Source organism: Oncorhynchus masou, chromosome 19 (genome assembly GCF_036934945.1).
Source record: "Oncorhynchus masou masou isolate Uvic2021 chromosome 19, UVic_Omas_1.1, whole genome shotgun sequence".
Taxonomy (NCBI): domain Eukaryota; kingdom Metazoa; phylum Chordata; class Actinopteri; order Salmoniformes; family Salmonidae; genus Oncorhynchus; species Oncorhynchus masou.
The window spans coordinates 5,298,016-5,320,880 of NC_088230.1; the positions used below are offsets into that span (position 1 = coordinate 5,298,016).

General features: G+C 41.9%; 1 protein-coding gene across 1 annotated transcript; it reads right to left on the reverse strand.

Moving 5' to 3' along the window:
* Nucleotides 1-763: 763 nt before the first annotated feature.
* Nucleotides 764-19,036, reverse strand: LOC135505737 (estrogen receptor-like). The gene is made up of 11 exons (XM_064924825.1): nucleotides 18,768-19,036; nucleotides 15,883-16,112; nucleotides 10,547-10,663; nucleotides 9,595-9,779; nucleotides 9,233-9,386; nucleotides 6,716-6,854; nucleotides 4,226-4,359; nucleotides 2,272-2,292; nucleotides 2,123-2,134; nucleotides 1,460-1,643; nucleotides 764-1,140 (listed from the first exon to the last, which is right to left on the reverse strand). The coding sequence occupies exons 1-11, from the start codon at nucleotides 19,034-19,036 to the stop codon at nucleotides 873-875; spliced, it is 1,713 nt and encodes a 570-aa protein (XP_064780897.1). The 3' UTR covers nucleotides 764-872.
* Nucleotides 19,037-22,865: the final 3,829 nt, after the last annotated feature.

Below are 22,865 nucleotides of genomic sequence, written 5' to 3' on the forward strand. Positions count from 1 at the left end.
CTACATTACTTCTGTTTTTGAACCATATAAAATGGTCCATAAAACACTATTTGCTGTCCATCAACTGAAATGCTGTAAGAGTGCTGTACAATATAAATTACATATGCAGTAATACATTACCTTAAATATCCAATTTTGTCAAAACATTAATGGAAGTATATATGAAGATAGTTTAGTGCTGAAAATAAGGGGATAAATACATGGAAAAAAATTGGACAGACACTTCAGCACAAACTTCCTTTCGGATTTTTAAGGGGTACTATCTGTTGTTCCGTGTAGTGTTATTCAATGCATTTCTATTGGCTAATAGCAGTAATGCCAAATTCAATGTTTCATCCAATAATTCTTTATCTATTTTTTGATACTTTAAGGGGTTCTAAAATTCACAATCAAATAGCTAAATGATCCTTGGTATGGCAATCTTAAAACAATTCCATATGTTAGCTTAGCTTACAGGGAAATTTGGTCAAGGCACACAAAGCTCATGTTCACAGGGTATAATGCATTGATCAACATTGACGAGCTGCTCTCTATCAAGAGTCTATGCTGCTAAAGCCACAGAAAACACTTCACTCAAAAGTTTCTGAATGTTGTGAAAGGCAACATCTGGTGAGAAGGAGCACATTGCAGTCCGTCGTGAGCCAGTACAAAATGCGAACGTTTCTAAACATTCAACGGATCTCTGCTAAATCATTTTAACTATCTATTAAATGATTCACATAAATTCTAAACAATTACAAATAACAAATTCATGTATATATTTTTTTATCTACTCTCACCACCACAAATGTCAATATTTCTCTACATATACTATATCGCATGGAAGGACTTTTACATCTTCCATATCTACAAATACCTATTTCTATATCTCATCATGGAATGGGGCTCCGGTCAGAGTGTGGAGTGCCATACTCGAGTACCCCAGGACCGGGGCTTCTGAGCTGGGTATCTTGGTTGCCTTGCTTGGGTCCTATGCTGGAGCATTTGGTAGAGAGGGGCTCCCCCTTGGCCTGTCCCCAGGCTTGGGCCTCCTTGCCTGGGGAGTGGATCCTGTGAGCGTCCAGCATCTCCAGGAGCAGGTCGTACAGAGGCACTTTGTTCTTACACTTCATGCTGTACAGGTGCTGCATGCCTTTGTTGCTACAGAGAGGAGAAAAGAAGAGGAGTGAGAGGGGATATTGATAACCACAGAAATATAATCTATGGGTATAACCAAATGATGATCATACTGACAGATAATAACTGACAGATAATATGAACATTCCCTTTGCCTAGGTCTAAACTGCGCCTCGACTTTCAGAATCTGAATTTACATCATCAGGAGCATGTTTCCCCTCGTGTAGTTTGAACTCCTCATATAATGTGTGATGTGTAAGAAAAACAGCAGTCTCCTAACCACACTCCCCTAATACCCCCCCTCTCCTTAGTGCTCCTCCGCTAGATAGAGTGCCCTCCTCACCTCATATGTCTGATGTGTGAGAGCAGGAGCAGGAGCTGGGCCTGCCGTCTGGACTGCTGCTGCACCGAGGCTCCTGATTGGCTGATGTGGTGAATGAGGGCGTCAGTGACGTTGTCCAACATGCTTTGCACCGCCGGGCAGTTGTGGAGGGACTCCACAGAGTAATAACAGAAGGAGAAGGCACCTAGAGGGAATGAGGAGAGAGACCGAGGAGAGGTTATTGTACCTACAAGGGTTTTAAGTAAAGAAAAAAAGAGACAAAGACAAGGAAAAGGGAAGAGCCTGATGTTCTCAATGCAGCAACTGCTAACTCAGCAATTAATAAGATCAGAAACCTGCAACAACACCCATTGCTAAGGTATTTCTGACTCTTACATACTAGTCAGTCTCAAAACAAACAGAATTTTCTCTCAGTCAACACACATAGAACAGCTGGCCCAGTTGTCATGGTAACAGTCATAGGGTACATTGAGAAATAACGAATTCTGTTCACAGCAAATGCTCTTGAGTGGCATAAAAACAGAGTTCATCCTTTTACTAAAGGGCAACAGAATGCATTAGTTCTACACCATGTTCAGAAAGTGGCCGATTCAGACTTAGGAAACTCCGCCATTCTTACGCACTTATGAGTAGTTGCTATTCAGACATTTAAGCAGGCTTTGCAGGTGTGGTTCCCTTGCAAGAGCTGAATTAGTGTAATTCACCTACTGAAAACCCTTCCACTTGCTGGCCTACAGATTTTATAGTGTAGTTTTCATTCAATAGCATTTTCAGTACATTTATCTAAAGCCAACCATTTAAATTTGGTGTACCGTTAGAATTTTCTTTACAGACTCAGAGTATATGGACAAAAACAGTTTAGAATATTAGGGATCAATGAAATAAAGCCATGTAGGCCTAAGTACAGACATTCGTCTCCTTTTCAGCACCAATTGGTAGATTTAAAAATATTCTGATCTTGTATATAATTTAGGGTTAGGAAAGTAATTTATAAATAATGAAGGGGGAAAAAATGGTGTTTGCAGTCTTTAAGCATAAAATATTGGTGAACCAAAAATACAGTGGCTTGATTCATCCTGAAAGTTGCCATAGTCAATTGTTCAATCCATTAAATATTGGAAGATGACAAATGTTTACAATTGAACAGTAGTCCCACAAATCTACCCTAATAATTCTCACTAATCATAGAACTGTGATAACATTCCAGTTGTCGTGAACTGTGTGCCAGGCTCCAGGTTTAAACTGTTACCTATGGCCTGTGTTCCATAATGATAAAAATAGGCTACGTGTCCGAAATTATAATATGATGTAAGTGGTGCGTACTGGCGGCAGGGAAGTCAGGCGCAGGAGAGCAAAAACTGGGTTTACAACGGAGCAGTTTAATACAGAAAACCACCGGCATCCAGAACAAACAATCAACGGGTACAAAACCCGTCGCGCACCAGAATAACGTGCACATCCACTTACAATAAAACAATTCCAGACAAGGACATGGGGGGGGAACAGAGGGTTAAATACACAACATATATTGAGGGAATTGAAACCAGGTGTGTGGGAAGACAAAACAAATGGAAAATGAAAAGTGGATCGATGATGCCTAGAAGACGACGCCGACCGCCACTTCGGTGGAAGTCGTGACATATGATCCACTATTGCCAGCGATCCTCAGGACAACACACAAATGTGACAGAGGAAAGAAAGGTAAACTATGTAATGGAATGATGCAAAATGTAAGGAAACTAACACTAAAGGCCTATGTGAGTATACTGCCCTACCAAGCAAAAAGGCAGTAACTGCTCATTTGGTAAAAAATTAGTTGGACATTTTTGCGAACATGAAATACATGCTTAATCATGTGGACAATATCCTTCCTCTATTGTATTGTGTTTTGGAGAAAATGGGGGTCATGTAAGCAGTAACTGCATAAAGTTACTGTGATTTTTGTCAGTTCCACACTATGAGCAGTTACTGCCTTTTTGCTTGGTGGGGCAGTAGAACTGAAGGTGACTAATATTTAGCAAGATACAAATTGTAAAAATAGAGTGAAATCGTATATCAACTCAGTAGGTTTGGCGCTATACTGTCATTTGTGCATGGCTACAGGAGCCTATAGGTTGGGTCTCCAAACGTCATCCTTGTAAGGCCAGCATTTCATAAACTTCACTGTAAAAAAAGAATGGCTTCCCATTTGTCTACAGTGATCGTACGGTAAAATAGATCTAAAAACAATTATCATTTATACAATCTCCTTATCCAAATGGTTTACTCATTTACTTAGTTATTCTTAATTTGTAAAATACAGTGCATGGAGGATGGTGTTATTTCTATCTGAGAAAGGAAATGAGATGTTGTTCCACTTGGAACCGACAGGTTGCTCGACCTTATTCATTGTTTCGTCACCAGTAAAGATGGTGGAATTATGAGGGAATTCAGTCAAGGTCAGAATACGGAGTATCTGTAGACACCACCACATCTTCATTTCTTTGATCTACAACCCAAATGAATAGCGGGTGAATAGCAAAGAGAGAAATGTGCATAAATAGGGAATTTCGTTCCATTTACGTGCGCTTAACTCGGGTCGGAATCTGCCTCAAACAGGAAAAACATTTGTGATTGGACCAAAAAAATCTTAATGGATATGTTTTTCTATCATACACACTTAATGTTCAATCACAGCCAAGGATAACCCAGGATTGAACTCAGGTCACACTCACAACAAAACATACTAAGCAAAGCATATTTAATAGCTTAAAATAACACACTCACCAGAGTTAAGCAAGATGATGGCTTTGAGACACACAAACTCCTCAGGCTTTAGTTTGAGCATGCGGAAGCGAGACACAGTGGCCAGGAGCATGTCAAAGATCTCAGCCATGCCCTCCACACAGTCCCCTTCACTCCTGGAGGTCAAAGATCCCCCATATGGAAAAGATACAGAATAATTGAACAAGATTCCTGTATGTTCCACCTAGAACTTGTAAGTAATACATATGGCAGCAAATACACACACAAGATTCATATTAGATTCTTGTAATATCTGACTTATAAGGATGGGTAACATTTAGACATGAAATACATGTTCCAGTTGTATAATAAGGTCTCACATACATGAGATACACACATTTCAAAGCAATTGCATAGCACTGTCTGAAGTGAGTCGCACACAACGTTACACTTATTGAAGAAAGAAGCCAAGTCTGCCACGAGGAGGAGCAGGAGGAAAGGGTGAAAGCAGAAGGAGGAAGGGGAGGAGGAGGAGAGGGGGATGTGAAGGAGGAGGGAGAAGGATAGGAACGACTTCGAAAGAAGCATTGAATCTCTCTCATTATTAAGTGGAGATCCCTCAACAATCATTCACACGATAGCACATTGGTAATAGTAAGTGACAAATATCAAAGCTAAACAGGGCTGGGGGTTAAAACCCTTGATGGGAGACCTTGTAGATACATCCACATGCCATAATGGAAATTCATTCCTGAAAATGTATATACAAATATAGTAATTGTCATGTTTTTTTTGTTATACATTGACTTATAAAAATCAAAACCTATAAGAAAAGCATGTATTTTGTAGAGGTTACATTATCAAAACATACACTTTTCTTATACACTGAACATAATATCAATGCAACATGTAAAGTGTTGGTCCTGTGTTTCATGAGCTGGAATAAAAGTTCCCAGATTATGCTCCATATGCACAAAAAGCTTATTTTTCTCAAATGATGTGCACAAATTTGTTTACATCCCTGTTAGTGAGCATTTATCCTTTGCCAAGATAATCCATCCACCTGACAGGTGTGGCATATTAAGAAGCTGATTAAACATTATGATCAATATACAGGTGCACCTTGTGCTAGAGATAATAAAAGGCCACTCTAAAATGTACAGTTTTGTCACAACAATGCCACAGATGTCTGAAGTTTTGAGGGACAGTGCAAATGGCATTCTGACCGCAGGAATGTCCAACAGAGCTGTTGCCAGAGAATTGAGCCGCCATAAGCCTCCTCCAACGTTATTTTAGAGAATTTGGCAGACCATGTGTATGGCTTTGTGTTGGCAAGCGGTTTGCTGATGTGGTGGCGGTGGGGTTATGGTATGGGCAGGCATAAACTACGGACAACGAACACAATTGCATTTTACGTGTTTCGGGGGATGCATGGCTCTCGATCTTCACCTCTCCCATGGCCGTACGAGAGTTGCAGCGATGGGACAAGACTATAACTACCAATTGGATATCATGAAAAAGGGTCAAACTAATGAAACATTCCTTCTTTAACCGGTCTCCTCGCTTTCATCTACAATGTTTGAAGTCGATGTACCAAGTGAAATCAATAAGGGATCATAGCTTTCACCTGATCAGTCTTATGGAAAGAGCGGGTGTTCCTAATGTTTTGTATACTCAGTGTAAATTAACACATATACAAATACATTACTGACATACAAGGTAAAACATAAAAAATCTTATCAGATAGGCTCCTAATTACTTTTTGTGCAAATACACTTCATTTTTAATTCTTATTTTCCATATGAGTCGGGATGAGACATAAGTAAAGTACAGTGAAACTCTGAGCGACTGCAGCACTGGACCAGAGATGGTGGTCAGGGTAGGAACAATAATCACACAGTATTTCTGAAGAACAGCCATCTAGAATACGTTTGATAGTTGCCCCCTAACTCAACTAGCCTTCCCACCTCTCCTGCACCATTTTACTCATCATGTCAAAGTGGCTAGCTATGGACCTGGTGTCAGAAGTAATGCTCTATAATAAAACTCAGATCAAATGAGAACATCATAGACATTAACGAGAGAGTAACAGCCCTTCTTCCTCTCTCCTTATTTCATGTCACCCTCTCCCTCTTTCCCTTTAGGAAGGGCCTGCAGCTCTGTGAAACTTGTTTACTTTGAACATGGTGGGGGTAAATGAAGGGAACAGACTGTGCGTGAAAAATACGCCCTCTTGGCCTCCTCTCCCTCTCTCGGTCTTTCCCCCCTTTCTCTCATGCAGTCTTGCATTTTGTTTCCATCTTACCCAAGAGTCACCATTTTGATGACATTTCACTCCCCTCTGCCAACGTTAAAGTGTAATGATGTGGACTTGTGCAGGTGAAACAGTGCATTTCTTTCTCAATGGGACTATCATAATTAGGCTCATTGTGACATGGCCTTCAGTAGACGTACACACACAAGATGCGAAATGGACATCTACAATTTAGATTGGTTTCTTATACAATATATTTTATGTGTGTATGTACTCACCTGTCAAGTATGAGGTCCTTGGCGAAGATTAGTTTCCCAGGGCTGGGGATGGACCTCCAAATGAGTCCGATCATCAGCACCTCCAGCCAGGAACTCTCAAGCAACTGCACCTGGCCATGGAGAGACAGCTCCTGGAAACCTACCAGTACAGGAGACAGTCACACTGGGGTCAAACCATATATAAACCCACTATCAACCATACATTAACCATACATTAACCACTTTAAGATGGTCACATTTCTCATTTAATAGTCAAATTGTCATTCAAAGAATAGAAGCTCCCCCACACACTGCAAATGTAAAGTAATGAAAGTGATGATTTCCTTTAATCTGTGGTTGACTGGACAAAGCCTCAAGTTGAATCAGATCAATATGTATATTATCATATGATGGTTGTATTTTTCAAGGATAATGTTTTTTCTCTGATCTGAATTCTTAGGTAAAGATAAATGCTATGTATTAAACTTATTACAACCTTGCCACATAACAGCCATTGTGAATTGTAACAGCCATTGTGAATCTGCAATCCCTTTGCTGGCCTGGCATGGGTCCTTATCAGCACAACTCAGCTGTCCTAATTCATATCCAATTACATCCCATTCCCTTCCATTTTTCCTCTCTGTACATGGCTAACGACTCCTAAAACGGGTGTGCTTTTGGGTTCTTACTGACGCACACTGGGACATCATAACATCAGTTTTTACTTAGACAGTGTCACAGGGAGGTTGTGTGTGTGTGTGTGGCTCCATTGGGTAGCAGAGGTTATGCCCAAACAACCCTTTGAGATGGTGACTGTAATCATCAACCTAATGCCTGTAATGTCCCAGTGTGTGTGTGTGCAACCTCAGCAGCCGGTCACTGCCACTACCAAGGCCTGCCAATACAGGAGGAAAGTGGTTGCGTAAGCAGTCATATGAAGGCTGAAGTCGAGGATTCTGTGGGAGTCTACTCTGTATGTGTGTATTTTCTGTGTGTGTCTGTGTGTGTGAGAGAGAGAGATAATGAGTACTATAGAAGCCATGTTACAACATCATATACTGTACCTTAGGAAAGTATTCAAACACCTTGACTTTTTTGCGTTACAGCCTTATTCTAAAATGTATTAAATCGTTTTTTTCCCCCTCATCAATCTACACAAAACACCCCACCCATAATGGCAAAGCAAAAACAAGTTTAGAAATGTTGCTAATTTATCAAAACAAATATCACATTTACATAAGTATTCAGACCCTTTAATCAGTACTTTGTTGAAGCCCCGTTGGCAGTGATTACAGCATCTGGTCTTCTTGGGTATGACGCTACAAGCTTGGCACACCTGTATTTAGGGAGTTTCTCCCATTCTTTTCTGCAGATCCTGTCAAGCTCTGTCAGGTTGGAAGGGGAGTGTTGCTCCCAGATCTCTTCAGAGATGTTTGATCAGGTTCACGTCCGGGCTCTGGCTGGGCCACACAAGGACATTCAGAGACTTGTCCCGAAGCCACTCCTGTGTTGTCTTTGCGGTGTGCTTAGTGTCGTTGTCCTGTTGGAAGGTGAACCTTCCAAGTCCTGAGTGCTCTAGAGCAGGTTTTCATCAAGAATCTGTCTGTACTTTGCTATGTTAATCTTTTCTTTGATCCTGACTAGTCTCCCAGTCCCTGCCACTGAAAAACTTCCCCACAGCATGACGCTGCCACCACCATGCTTCACCATAGGAATGGTGCCAGGTTTTCTCCATAAGTGTCGCTTGGTATTCAGGCCAAAGAGTTCAGTCTTGTTTTCATCAGACAAGAGAATATTGTTTCTCATGCAATGAGTCTTTAGGTGCCTTTTGGCAAACTCCAAGGGGGCTGTCATGTGCCTTTTACTGAGGAGTGGCTTCCGTCTAGCTCTCTACAGTCAAGGCCTTATTGGTTGAGTGCTGCAGAGATGGTTGTCCTTCTAGAAGGTTCTATTGGAAGAGTCTTGGTGGTTCCAATCTTCTTCTATTTAAGAATGGTGGAGGCCACTGTGTTCTTGTGGACTTTGGTACCATTCCCCAGATCTTTTTGGTATAATTCCCCAGATCTGTGCCTTGACACAATCCTGTCTCGGAGCTCTACGGACAATTCCTTCGACCTCATGTCTTGGTTTTTGCTCTGACATGCACGGTCAACTGTGGACCTTATATAGACAGGAGTGTGCCTTTCCAAATCATATCCAATCAATTGAATTGACCACAGGTGGACTCCAACTAAGCTGTAGAAACATCTAAAGGATGATCAAAGAAAAACAGGATGCACCTGAACTCAATTTCGAGTCTCATATCAAAGGGTCTGAATACTTATGTAAATAACATTTATTTTTATTTACATTTGCAAAATTATCTAAAAACCTGTTTTTGTTTTGTCATTATGGGCTTTTGTGTGTAGATTGCTGAGGAAAACTGGTCACTTAATCCATTTCAGAATAAATCTGTAACATAAGAATGTGGGAAAAGTCAAGGGGTCTGAATAATTTCCGAAGACACTGTATAATTTCCGTGCCGTGTTAGGTTCTTGCCTGGTATTTTCTTAGCCCAGGCGATCATGTGTACCAGCTCCTTGTCAGCCATGCTGGTGAGCAGGGTCATCATGGTGATCTCTGTGTAGGGACGGCCCAACTGCTGACTAGAACACAGGGCTGGAGGCTCCGCACCCTGCAGCAGGAACAGCACCTGGGAGAGGAGAGCAGGAAGTCTGGCACCGTGCATTTAATTCCGATTTTACCCTTGGTTATGATTGCTAGCGAGGAAGATAATAATCCTGGTACTTTGTTTGTTACTTTGTGTTTCCACTTACATATCCATTTGTATTAACTGAATTGTTTACATTGTCTACATTGGAGATATATAAAATGGAGGAAGCCAGTGAAAATGTTCAGACCTGTTCAGGAGGCATGGTGATCTTGAGCCGCCCTTCTCCTCCTCCTCCACCACCACCGAAGCTGCTGTTCTTGCTACTATCCTGAGGGGACGCTTTGCTGTGCTCCAGGACACTGTTGTCACCAGCAGTGCCACCACGCCGCTTATCCCTCCGGAGAACCCGCCCACCGTGGTCCTTTCGCAAGCCTGGAGTTTAGAGTAGAGTTAGTAACGAACACACACGCATACACACACACCTATCTCGCTATTTACACTCTTACTCCCACGTATAACTTCATATATTTTCCTTGCTGTAGAATTTCACTGTGTGTATGTGTATGGATGGATGTGTGTATTCATGAAGTATTAAATCAAAACTGTGGGTGTGTAGGCTACTAATCAATTCTTTACATCCATCAGAGAAAAGTGGTTCATGGACATGTGTCACGCCCTGACCTTAGAGAGCTTTTTATGTCTCTTTTTTGGTTTGGTCAGGGTGTGATTTGGGTGGGCATTCTATGTTCACCTTTCTATGTTTTGTATTTCTTTGTTTTGTCCGGGTATGGTTCTCAATCAGGGACAGCTGTCTATCGTGGTTTCTGATTGGGAGCCTTTTCCCACCTGTGTTTTGTGGGTAGTTGTTTTCTGTTTAGTGTTCTGCACCTGACAGGACGGTTTCATTTCTCACTCTGTTATTTTGTTCTAGTGTTAATGAAAATCAGGAACACTTACCATGCTGCGATTTGGTCCAATCCTTCTTCACGCAACGATGACCGTTACACCATGGTAAAATATGTCTCTATTTTATCTGCACACACAATGCTTAGCCACACACCGCCTGTCGTTTCAGCATCAAGCAGTCTTAACTAATACTACCCTTTTCACACTACTGAGGCAAGCCAAACCAAACCGTAAGTTGTGTGTGTGTGTGTGTGCGGGCACACACGTGAGCACTATTGTGTTCCCTTGCTCACCTCCTTTCATCATGCCCACTTCGTAACACTTTCTGAGGCGGCATGCCTGGCAGCTCTTCCTACGGTTCCTGTCGATGGTACACTGGTTGGTCGCAGGGCACATGTAGTCATTGTGACCTGGAAGAAAAGTTTATTGTGATCCAATCACGGGGACTGGCACACAGTTTGAGGTTATTTGACAGAGGAACACTCTATACCGCTTTTTCATATTTCTCTGGCATAGAGTGAAATCAACTGTAGTATCTACATTGTTTTATTACCATGAGACTACTGTGTTCTGATTGTGTGTATTTTGTTGTGTGATGTCCACCCCCTCGGAACGTCATGAAATGTAATTTAAGATTCCTCTGCCGTACAAGGTAAAATTAACTCCGCTACCTAGGATAGCATATTAAACTTTGAAAGCACATTAGAATATGGTTTTACAACATGTTCTATTTCAGTAATAATAAACTGTCTATGGCATAATACCTACTATACAAGACACTTGCAAAAAAAGCTACAGACTCTCATTCAGATATGAAAGGAACATTATACTTTCCCTTAATTCAGGTCATTCTGTTCTCTTTGATTAGTTCCTTCTCTACACCCAATGTACCTTTTAGCAATATCACTAAAGTGGTCCTGGTAAATGACAGTTAAACTTAGATGGTCTGTAAGAAGTTTGAAGCTGGCTGGGAACCAGAAACAATTAACAGCCAATGTCAAGGTTGATTTCTCAATAATATTCATGTGCCCACAGTGGGTGCCAGCAATGTTCCCTCTCATTTTTTCCCAGAACTGAGCAAATGTCAGGTCTGCTGAGTGCAAACTTGACCGTTGTGAAAACTTACAGCATGCGTATACTGTTAACACTGTTAACACTTAGGCAGTTTTAACAGTGTCCATGTAGGCAACTGTGGCTATTTGATCATAATGTAGGCCTACCAGAGTGGACTACCATCAAAAACAATGAAGAAAATGCATTCCATTAAATTTTAACAGGGAAATAGCTGTTCTATCATTCCGCCTACAGTAGCAGCCAATGTGTGGTGTTCATTTAGGCCTACATTCCATGAGACTTTTGAAAAAAACATGCAGGGCTTGACATTAACCTGTTTTTCCACTTAAAATCTATTGTTTGATGCAAGAAAGCACTTTACAAAAAAATGCATTATTGAATGCATTATTATTCTCATACCATTATTACAGAGAATCAGACAAATTAAATTATTTAGCATATTAAAAGCTCTTTACCTGACACATTTTGTGCTCTTGTAGGAAGCAATCCGTCCCCTATTACTGACTACAAATTATCTATAACTGGGCTAATAACTCACTATCTAGCAAAGGACATGAACAAAATGTGCACACGTTGCTACTAGCAGCTCTCGCCTTGATCTCAAAACAAGCACATCTAGTCACGACCACTTATGCTGTAAACACAATCCAGTTCAACGTAAATGGCACAGATCCATATATGGTAATGGTACATTTGCATATAGGACTACTGCAACTCTGATTGATTGCAACTCTGACTGAACACTGGTCTGTGTAGAGTATGGGCTGAGTAGTGCATGTCAATGCAATAGAATCCTACTCCGATGTGTTCTGCCTACAACAAAATCTGTTGCATAGTTCATTTTGTTTCCATACGTTGCATTGAAAGTGGCTAATATTGCTTTGATTTGATCACATGCCACAGTAAAGGGAAACATTTATAATGTTAACAGGAAACTCAAAACAGTGATCACCAACCTTTTGAGTCAAGATCACTGAGTCAAAATGCAAGCAGCAATCTAACGGTCAAATTTTTTTTTTTAACATTACATTTAAAAACATAAGCCTATGCAACATTAACCAATTAAAAACAGTACTGTAGCAATGAAGTTTGTGCAGTAAGCTATAGGCCCAATACATTATCAACGCATATTAGCTTTGCTTGATTTGCCTTGCCAACGGATTGTTTTTCGGGCCATTTTTTAAAATGACATTTAAAATCTTGAGCTAGGCTACAGTGGGGCAAAAAAGTATTTAGTCAGCCACCAATTGTGCAAGTTCTCTGAATTAAAAAGATGAGGCCTGTAATTTTCATCAGAGGTACACTTCAACCATGACAGACAAAATGAGAAAAAAAATCCAGAATATCACATTATTGTAAGGGATTTCCTCCTCTTCTTCCGAAGAGGAGAGGCGAAAAGGATCAAAGGACCAATATGCGGCGTGGTAAGTGTCCATGGTTCTTTTAATACGAAAATGTACACATGAACAACTGAATACAAAAACAATAAACGTGGAATGAACGAAACCCAAAACAGTACAGTGTGGTGAAAAACACAGACACGGAAACAAACACCCACAAACACACAGTGAAACCCAGGCTACCTAAGTATGATTCTCAATCAGAGACAACTAATGATACCTGCCTCTGATTGAGAACCATACTAGACCGAAACATAGAAATACCCAAATCATAGAAAAACAAACAGACTGCCCACCCCAACTCATGCACTGACCATACTAAATAATGACAAAACAAAGGAAATAATGGTCAGAACGTGACAATTATAGGATTTGTAATGAATTTAATTTGCAAATTATGGTGGAAAATAAGTATTTGGTCAATAACAAAAGTTTCTCTCAATACTTTGTTATATACCCTTTGTTGGCAATGACAGAGGTCAAATGTTTTCTGTAAGTCTTCACAAGGTTTTCACACACTGTTGCTGGTATTTTGGCCCATTCCTCCATGCAGATCTCCTCTAGTGCAGTGATGTTTTGGGGCTGTTGCTGGGCAACACGGACCTTCAACTCCCTCCAAAGATTTTCTATGGGGTTGAGATCTGGAGACTCCAGGACCTTGAAATGCTTCTTACGAAGCCACCCCTTCGTTGCCCGGGCGGTGTGTTTGGGATCATTGTCATGCTGAAAGACCCAGCCACATTTCATCTTCAATGCCCTAGCTGATGGAAGGAGGTTTTCACTCAAAATCTCACGATACATGGCCCCATTCATTCTTTCCTTTACACGGATCAGTCGTCCTGGTCCCTTTGCAGAAAAACAGCCCCAAAGCATGATGTTTCCACCCCCATGCTTCACAGTAGGTATGGTGTTCTTTGGATGCAACTCAGCATTCTTTGTCCTCCAAACACGACAAGTTGAGTTTTTACCAAAAAGTTATATTTGGGTTTCATCTGACCATATGACATTCTCCAAATCTTCTTCTGGATCATCCAAATGCTCTCTAGCAAACTTCAGACGGGCCTGGACATGTACTGGCTTAAGCAGGGGGACATGTCTGGCACTGCAGGATTTGAGTCCCTGGCGGCGTAGTGTGTTACTGATGGTAGGCTTTGTTACTTTGGTCCTAGCTTTCTGCAGGTCATTCACTAGGTCCCCCCGTGTGGTTCTGGGATTTTTGCTCACCGTTCTTGTGATAATTTTGACCCCACGGGGTGAGATCTTGCGTGGAACCCCAGATCGAGGGAGATTATCAGTGGTTTTGTATGTCTTCCATTTCCTAATAATTGCTCCCACAGTTGATTTCTTCAAACCAAGCTGCTTACCTATTGCAGATTCAGTCTTCCCAGCCTGGTGCAGGTCTACAATTTTGTTTCTGGTGTCCTTTGACAGCTCTTTGGTCTTGGCCATAGTGGAGTTTGGAGTGTGACTGTTTGAGGTTGTGGACAGGTGTCTTTTATACTGATAACAAGTTCAAACAGGTGCCATTAATATAGGTAACGAGTGGAGGACAGAGGAGCCACTTAAAGAAGAAGTTACAGGTCTGTGAGAGCCAGAAATCTTGCTTGTTTGTAGGTGACCAAATACTTATTTTCCACCATCACTTGCAAATAAATTCATTAACAATCCTACAATTTGATTTTCTGGATTTTTTTTCTCATTTTGTCTGTCATAGTTGAAGTGTACCTATGATGAAAATTACAGGCCTCTCATCTTTTTAAGTGGGAGAACTTGCAAAATTGGTGGCTGACTAAATACTTTTTTGCCCCACTCTATATGATCACACTGGTACTAGATCTGTTGTTGTATTATTGTGAGGCACAGCTGAGTGAGCATTTGCTTTTTATTTTTATTTTACTGGGCTGCTGGTGCCTCCATCTCATGGTCAGTCTCAGGGAGGGAGAGAGCAGCAGACTCAGGGTCCGCCTCTCAACATCCCTCCCCTCTTCCTTTCCTCCACTGACCAAAAAGGGACCCGAAACTTGAGTCGCACCGCATTATTTTTGCCTCTTGCACAAATTCATGTTGTTACTCCTATGGGGGAAAAAAAGTATATTCCTCGATGTTAAAAAAGACCCAAGCGGTGAATAATTACAACGCAAGCCTGTAGTTTCACTTTCCTACTAATTTATTACTGATGCAGTGCTTGTTGTAGCCCTGTATATAGGAAGAATGCGCATTTTATGACTTATCAAAGTGTTGACAGTTCTGAGTAAGAACTTAAACATGAACTCACCACAGGAGGTTTGTGGCATCTTAATTGGGCTCATTGTAATGGTTGGAGCAGAATTCTTGCAGAATTCTTGGAATGGTATCAAATACATGGTTGTCATTCAATTAACTCCGTTCCAAACATTATTTCTAGCCATCCTCACCTCAGCCTGCACTGGAACACACTCATAAAAACAGCAGCTCTTCACTGTATTTGTTAATAGTCTCTCTGTCATCATGGTATTTTTTTATTTTTTTTAAATCTCACAGTATCAATGTTGCTGTAGCTTTCTTATGTCTGCTACATTACTGCAGACACGGTCATCTGAGACATCTAGTTGGCAAGCGGTAGCCCTATAGTACACTTGATTTTCTCACTGGGCCCACCAGGAAGGCAGGGTTTGTTCGTTCAAACACATGAAATGGTTAAAAAATGGCAACAGTTTGCCTACCCGGCACACAGGGCAGCTGAATCGGTACACCTACTGGCAACAGCCTGAAACCATTTTTTTATTTTTAAAATATTTATTTTACAGAAATGTTTGGCGATCGACTAGGAATGCCTTGGAGATCAACGTGACTACTACTCTAGAAATCTGAGTGAAGTTCAATAACGTGCTTCTCTCTGTGGGCTGATATTTCTGCATGGCAGTGCCGGGAGAGCTTTGTGGGGCTACTGCTCGCACGCAGCTTAGAGGGAACATTGGGTGCCAGTCAGATAAGTTACTTTTAATAGAGTACAGTGCTGAATGGGGAATTACGTGGTATTTTTGTGGCACCCTTATTGCGAAGAGGGTTTAGATATGAATTTAAAAAGTTTGGTCGTGAGTGCATCTTCTGAATCAGTGAATAGAAGGAGTAAAATGTTTTGAAGTGGGATATAATAGTAGGGATGAGAGGCTTACCTTGGATGCTCCTTTTGAAGAAGGCTTTGCAGCCCTCGCAGGACCAAACTCCGTAGTGATACCCAGAGGCATAGTCACTGCAGACCACACAGTACCTAGTCTCCTTGACCATCTCTAACACACCGACCCCTGGCCCTGAACCTGAGCCTGACCCTGACTCCACCACAGTGTCGGAGGCGCTGCTGAGCTCCTCCTGGGACACTGACTGCTGATTGGCTACCACACTCGACCTGCAACACAGGGTTGGTCAGGATGGTCAGATGATTGGCTTTTCTGGGACGAATCAACCTGGAGTTGTTCTTTGAATTTCTTTTCAAGATGACATCACAAAAAACTTTTGCAAACTCATTCATTCAAAATGGGATGTTTGGGCTACACAAATGTGCTGGTTCTCTTTGAAAACATACTCCTCCAATGACCTCTGCCTCAAATTGAAACTAAGTGCTTTCAAAACTTGAAATTACCAACATCAGTTTCTCCGATAGAAATCTCACAACAGTCAAACAAAGATATTTTCTCATTCAATAAAGAGCTGTAAGAGGTGACATTTAATTTGAGTAATTTAGCAGGCGCTGTTATCCGGTGACTTACAGTTAGAGCATTCATCTTGAGATACCGTAGCTAGGTGAGACAACTACATCAGTCGTGTTAATGTACATTTTTCCACACTTAAGAAGTTCAGCAAAGTTAGTGCTAGTAGGAAAACAGAAGTACATGTTTAATTCATACAATGGGGGTGGGGATAAGGGATGTCTTATTTAAGATACTCTTTGAAGAGGTAGGGTTTCGGACCTACAGTCCTAGATTCAGGGGGAAGCTCATTCCACCTTTGGGGTGCCAGGACAGAGAAGACGTTCGACGGGTCTAAGAGGGCACTGAACCCCTGTAGGGGTGGGACGGCCCGGAGACCAAAGGTGGAAGAACGGAGTGCTCGGGGTTGTGGTGTAGGGTTTGAGCATAGCCTGACGGTAGGGAGGGGCAGTTCCCCTTGCTGCTCCGTAGGCAAGCACCATGGTCTTGTCGTGGATGCAAGCTTTGACTGGGAACCAGTGGAGTTGAACACTAAGTGGGCTGCGGCGTTCTGGATAAATTCCAGGGGTTTGATGGCCAACAGAGATGCAGTAGACCAGACGGGAGATTACAAGTACCGCTTCATGTGTGAAGAAAGTTCATACTCTATGGATGTTGTAGAGTATGAACTTCTATAAGCGAGTCACTGCTTTGATGTTTTCAAAGAATAACAGGGTGTTGTCCAGGGTCACTAAAGGTTTTTGCACTCTGGAAAGTCGACATCGTAGAGTTGTCAACTGTGATAGAGGTCTTGGACCGGGCAGGCCTTCCCCAGGAGGAATAGCAGCTTCGTCTTGTTGAGGTCGACAACACCATTGAGCCCCTCAATCCCTCAAGCCCATTATAGCTAACAGCAGCAACTTGGACTCCTCTATTATCCCCCCAGGAACTAGTTCTGTCTCCACCTCATTCAGGAAATGAACTGTACGTGTGCATTTTGTTGTTCTTACATATTGTTCTTTTCTCAAGGTCTCTAGCAAAGTCGCTAATCTGAGGAATTAGAGCTCCGTAACTAAGGCTTTTCAACAGCCTAAATATTTCCCTTCTGATAATGAATGTTTTACTTTAAAATGAAACTCACCTAGTAACGTCACATATAATGAGCATAATACCCCACTTTGAGGACAAAACATTATTGGAAAGGTGTTATGAAACTAAGTCCTGAGTACATGTTTAGTTTTAAAGTATTTATTTTGTCTGACTGTCATTGTTTGTCAGACTACTTAGAGGATGCTAGAGAAACAAAAGTACACTGAGCCAAATAACAAAATGTGATCACAGGAAGACAAATACATAATGTGGAGTAACGACAGTCAATTGAAGCGTACAATTAGAAAAAGACTAAACCTAAACTCTATGTCAATTAATGTAGACTATCCCTCCATTTCTCTCCAAGCAATCATATGGGGCAAAATATGACATGTCTATTGAAATGCTCTGTGACAAATTACATAATCAGAGGTCTGGTGAAGAAAAAAAACAGGTGAAACAGCAGCTGTTGAACAACACTACATAGTCAGCACACTGTCCAAACAACACTGCTAAAACTAACATCACAAGAGTTAACACTAAGACTAACGAACATTCCGATCAAATGGAGTGGAATAGGGTCACTGATCTCACTCTCTTACACATTACTTACAAGGGCTTGTAAGTACGTCCAACACCTCACTGTGATCTCTACAGCACTGTTGGATGGTCGTCATTGACCTGGCGTAGGCTTAAACACGGGTATACACTGGATTATAAGTCCATATTGGGTAAAATGCTATTTTATCTCTTTTTTTAGTCAGGTCGGTAAATAAATATCAATTACGGTCCCATTTCTCATTTGCTTCTAACAGTACCAAAAATTAGAACAGGTCATGTCAAAATAGTTTCAGTTACTTAGCCCCGTGGTCCTGGAATTCTCTCCTGAACATTTTAACATTTGATGATCTAGTTTCGTTGGTGGAGTTTAAACACTTGATCAATGTATATAATCATAGAAGAGTCTTTAGGCCAGCTGTCTTTAGTCAAACTTGTTTTTAACGTTAAATGTTTGTTGTACTGTATGTGTGTTTATAATTTTGTTTAATGTTGTGTTAGTGTATGTAAGTTGTTCTGTCTGAAACGTTGTTCCCCTGCTGCTATTGGACCAGGTCTCTTTTGGAAAAGATGTTCTCAATGAGAAAAACCTGTATAAATAAAGCTATTTTATCCATAAAATGTGATTTGATCACCTAGGTACAAGTACAGCTATCTGAGCCACACATTCAGCCAGATAATTAACTCTTGCCCCCCCCATTAGGGTCAAAGACAGTTATATCACTCACCTGTTTACGGGTGTGGAGGAGATCTCCAGGTAGATAGACTGGCTGGGGAGGCTGGTGTGGAGGAGGAAGGGGCTGAGCTGGGGAGTGGAGGGCACAAACAGAAGTGACTGCAGGCTGCCGTCCGAGGGGGGTCCATGGGCATCCAGGGACGCGGTGGAGGAACTGTAGAAGGGGACGAGGCCAGGGGCATGGGCAGTGTAGTCATCCACTCCCTCCAGGTAGTCAATGGAGGCTGCCCCTCCACCCCCACGGTTCTCCTCAGGGTACATGTCACTGTAGGGAGTGAGCGGTGGCTGCGGCGAGAGTTTCTGGGGGTAGATGGCTAGGCTCTCCAGGGTTGCTTAGGATCTGAGAGGAGCTCCGCAAGGTTTGAAGGTCTGCGCCTGAGTCGGTCTGACCAGCATCACACTCACAGAACAACAGCACTTATAACCAGTATGATTTAGACTGGTTCACTAAGGGGTGGGAGGGGAGAGGTGCTCTGTTTTGCCTCTTCTCTCTCCGTCTCTTGCCCTGTTCTTCAATGTGTGCCAAACAACTTAATACAGGCTGTTACGCTGAAGAGGTTTGAGAGTGGGGTTCACTGTGTTCTCTCTCTACCCCGCTCTTTCTCTTTCTTGCCCAGCTTCCGGCTACACACACCGACCCCCAAAAATTCCATCCTCGTTCCTTCCATCGAGAGGCAGAGCTTTTTGCTGTATTCCCTTAACTAAGAGGGATAGAGGAAAGGAGAAAAGAGAGGGAGAGAGTATAAGAAGGAAAGAAAAGGCAGTCATTCCAAGAACTCCCCTATCCTTTCTTAAATTTTTCTAAAATGCCAGCTTCTGATTTTAGCAGACAGCTTTCACCCTGGTGTGATTTCCTCTTTGAATGCTTAAGTCAGTTTTTACACTATATAGACAAAAGTAACTATGTGGACACCTGCTCGTCAAACATCTCATTCCAAAATCATGGTCATTAATATGGAGTTGGTCCCCCATTTGCTGTTATAACAGCCTCCACTCTTCTTGGGGAGGCTTTCCACTAGATGTTGGAACATTGCTATATGGACTTTTATTCAGCCAGAAGAGTGTTAGTGAGGTCAGGCACTGATGTTGAGCGATTAGGGGTTGAGGCCTGGGCTCTGTGCATGCCAGTCAAGTTCTTCCACACTGATCTCGACAAACCATTTTTGTATGGACCACGCTTTGTGCATGGGGGCATTGTGTTGCTGAAACAGGAAAGGGCCTTCCCTAACTGTTGCCACAAAGTTGGACGCACAGAATTGTCTAGAATGTCATTGTATGCTCTAGCGTTAAGATGTCCCTTCACTGGAACTAAGGAGCCTGAACCATGAAAAAACAGCCCCGGACCAATATTCTTTCTCCACCAAACTTTACAGTTGTCCCTATGCAGTTGGGCAGGTGGTGTTCTCCTGGCATCTGCCAAATCCAGATTCGTCCATCGGGCTGCCAGATGGCATGACTCCTCACTCCAGAGATTGTGTTTCCACTGCTCCAGAGTCCAATGGAGGATAGCTTTACACCACTCCAGCCGACACTTGGCATTGCACATGGTAATCTTAGGCTTGTGTGCGGCTGCTCGGCCATGGAAACTCATCTCATTCAGCTCCCGATGAACAGTTCTTGTGCTGATGTTGCTTCCAGAGGCAGTTTGGGACTCAATAGTGCGTGTTGCAATCAAGGACAGGCGATTATTACACGTTACGCGCTTCAGCACTCGGTGGTCCCGTTCTGTGAGATTGTGTGGTCTACCACTTCGCGGCTGAGCCATTGTTGCTCCAAGATGCTTCTACTTCACAATAACATCCCTTACAGTTGACCGGGGCATCCCTGGTGGGCTGACTTGTTGGAAAGGTGGCATCCTATGACTGTGCCACGTAGAAGGTCACTGAGCCCATTCTACTGCCAATGTTTGTCTATGGAGATTGCATGTCCATGTGCTCAATTGTATACACCTGTAGCAACCGGTGTGGCTGAAATAGCCAAATCCACTAATTTGACGGGGTGTCCACATACTTTTGTATATGTAGGTACTGCAGTCGCACAAAATACCACTCCTTTCTGACACTGACTTCAAGTCAAATCATTATTGAATGTGCCTATCACGGGACTGACTTACTTGCAAATCTGAGAAATATCCTCAAGGCAAAATGACACAAAACTAATCCACAAGTAGAAAGCTATAAAATAGGAACAAATTACAAAGATATATATATATATATACACTTACCTTCATGTCATTATGGATCAATTTTCAGCTCTTCCTTTGGGTCTAATCATGAACATTATTGTGTAGGGACTGTTCCTTCCCTTTCTCATCTCACTTTCTCCTGTCTTTCTGAGATCTGCCGTTGTTCCACAATGAGAACAAGATAAGTAGGTACAAATAAAATAAGAGAAACAAAGTAAAGATGCAGCCAGTACGATATTGATGGTGCGTCTCTGGAGCAGGTCACCATAACACAGCAAACAGAATGGGAGGTCAACACTCTCTCCTGATGCCAACATTATGCAACTCAGTGGGGAAACGATAAGTAGATAGACAAATCAGGCAACGAATGGTCCATCTTTTTATAGTTTTTTGTAAAAACATTTTTACAGATAAACATACAGCAGCATTGCAGATGACACCAAACTACACTAAAACAAGCCCTACTGTGCTGAAGAAAATTATATATATTTTAAGTATATTTTTTACTATAGGGCCTTTCCACAGGGATACCTTAAAACTGATTGCTACTGAGCAAATATAAACGATCAACCAGCCAAAGCAACAAACAGAGGGGTTTTAAGCACATGCTGCATCACAGGGATAACCCTGCACGTTGAAATTAAACCAATGCTTACAAAGTTATTGTTTTTCTATGACTCCTCCATTCCCTTAGGCAGGTTTCAGGGCATACAAGGAAAACAGCTGACCTTCAACCTACAGTGGCTTCAAAAAAGCATTTTGATGACTTACAAACTGGAATTAAATTTGATTTTTTTGGGAGGTTTGTATAATTTGATGTACACAACATGCCTACCATTTTGAAGATACAAAATATCTTCTATTGTAAAACGAACAAGAAATAAAACTGAACAGTTGAGCATGCATAATTATTCACCCCCCCAAAGTCAATACTTTGTAGAGCCACCTTTTGCAGCAATTACAGCTGCAAGTCTCTTGGGGTATGTCTCTATAAGCTAGCCACTGGGATTTAAGCCCATTATTCAAGGTAAAACCGCTCCAGCTCATTCAAGTTGGATAGGTTCTGCTGGTGTACAGCAATCTTTAAGTCACACCACAAATTCTCAATTGGATTGAGGTCTGGGCTTTGACTAAGCCATTCCAATACATTTAAATGTTCACCCTTAAACCACTCGAGTGTTGCTTTAGCAGTATGATTAGGCTCATTATTTTGCTAAAATGTGAACCTCCGTCCCAGTCTCAAATCTCTGGAAGATTGAAACAGGTTTCCCCTCAAGCATTTCCCTGTACTTAGCGCCATCCATCATTCCTTCAATTCTGACCAGTTTTGGCAAGAGCCGATGTAAAACATCCCCACAGCATGATGCTGCCACCACCATGCTTCACTGTGGGGATGGTATCCTCGGGGTGATGAGAGGTGTTGGGTTTCCGCCAGACATAGCGTTTTACTTGATGGCCAAAAAGCCATCAAGGAAAGTCTCGTCTGACCAGAGTACCTTCTTCCATATATGTTTAGGGAGTTTCCCACATGTCTTTTGGTGAACACCAATCGTGTTAGCTTATTTTTTCTTTAAGTAATGGCTTTTGTTCTGGCCACTCTTCTGTAAAGCCCAGCTCTGTGGAGTGTACAGCTTAAAGTGGTCCTATGGACAGATACTCCAATCTCCACTGTGGCGCTCTGCAGCTCCTTCAGGGTTATCTTTGGTCTCTTTGTTGCTTCTCTGATTAATACCCTCCTTGCCTGGTCCGTGAGTTTTGGTGGGCGGCCTTCTCTTGGCAGGTTTGTTGTGGTGACATGTTCTTTCCATTTTTTAATATTGGATTTAATGGTGCTCCATGGGATGTTCAAAGTTCCTAATATTTTTTTAGAACTGAACCCTGACCTGTTTGGGAGCTCACTATGGT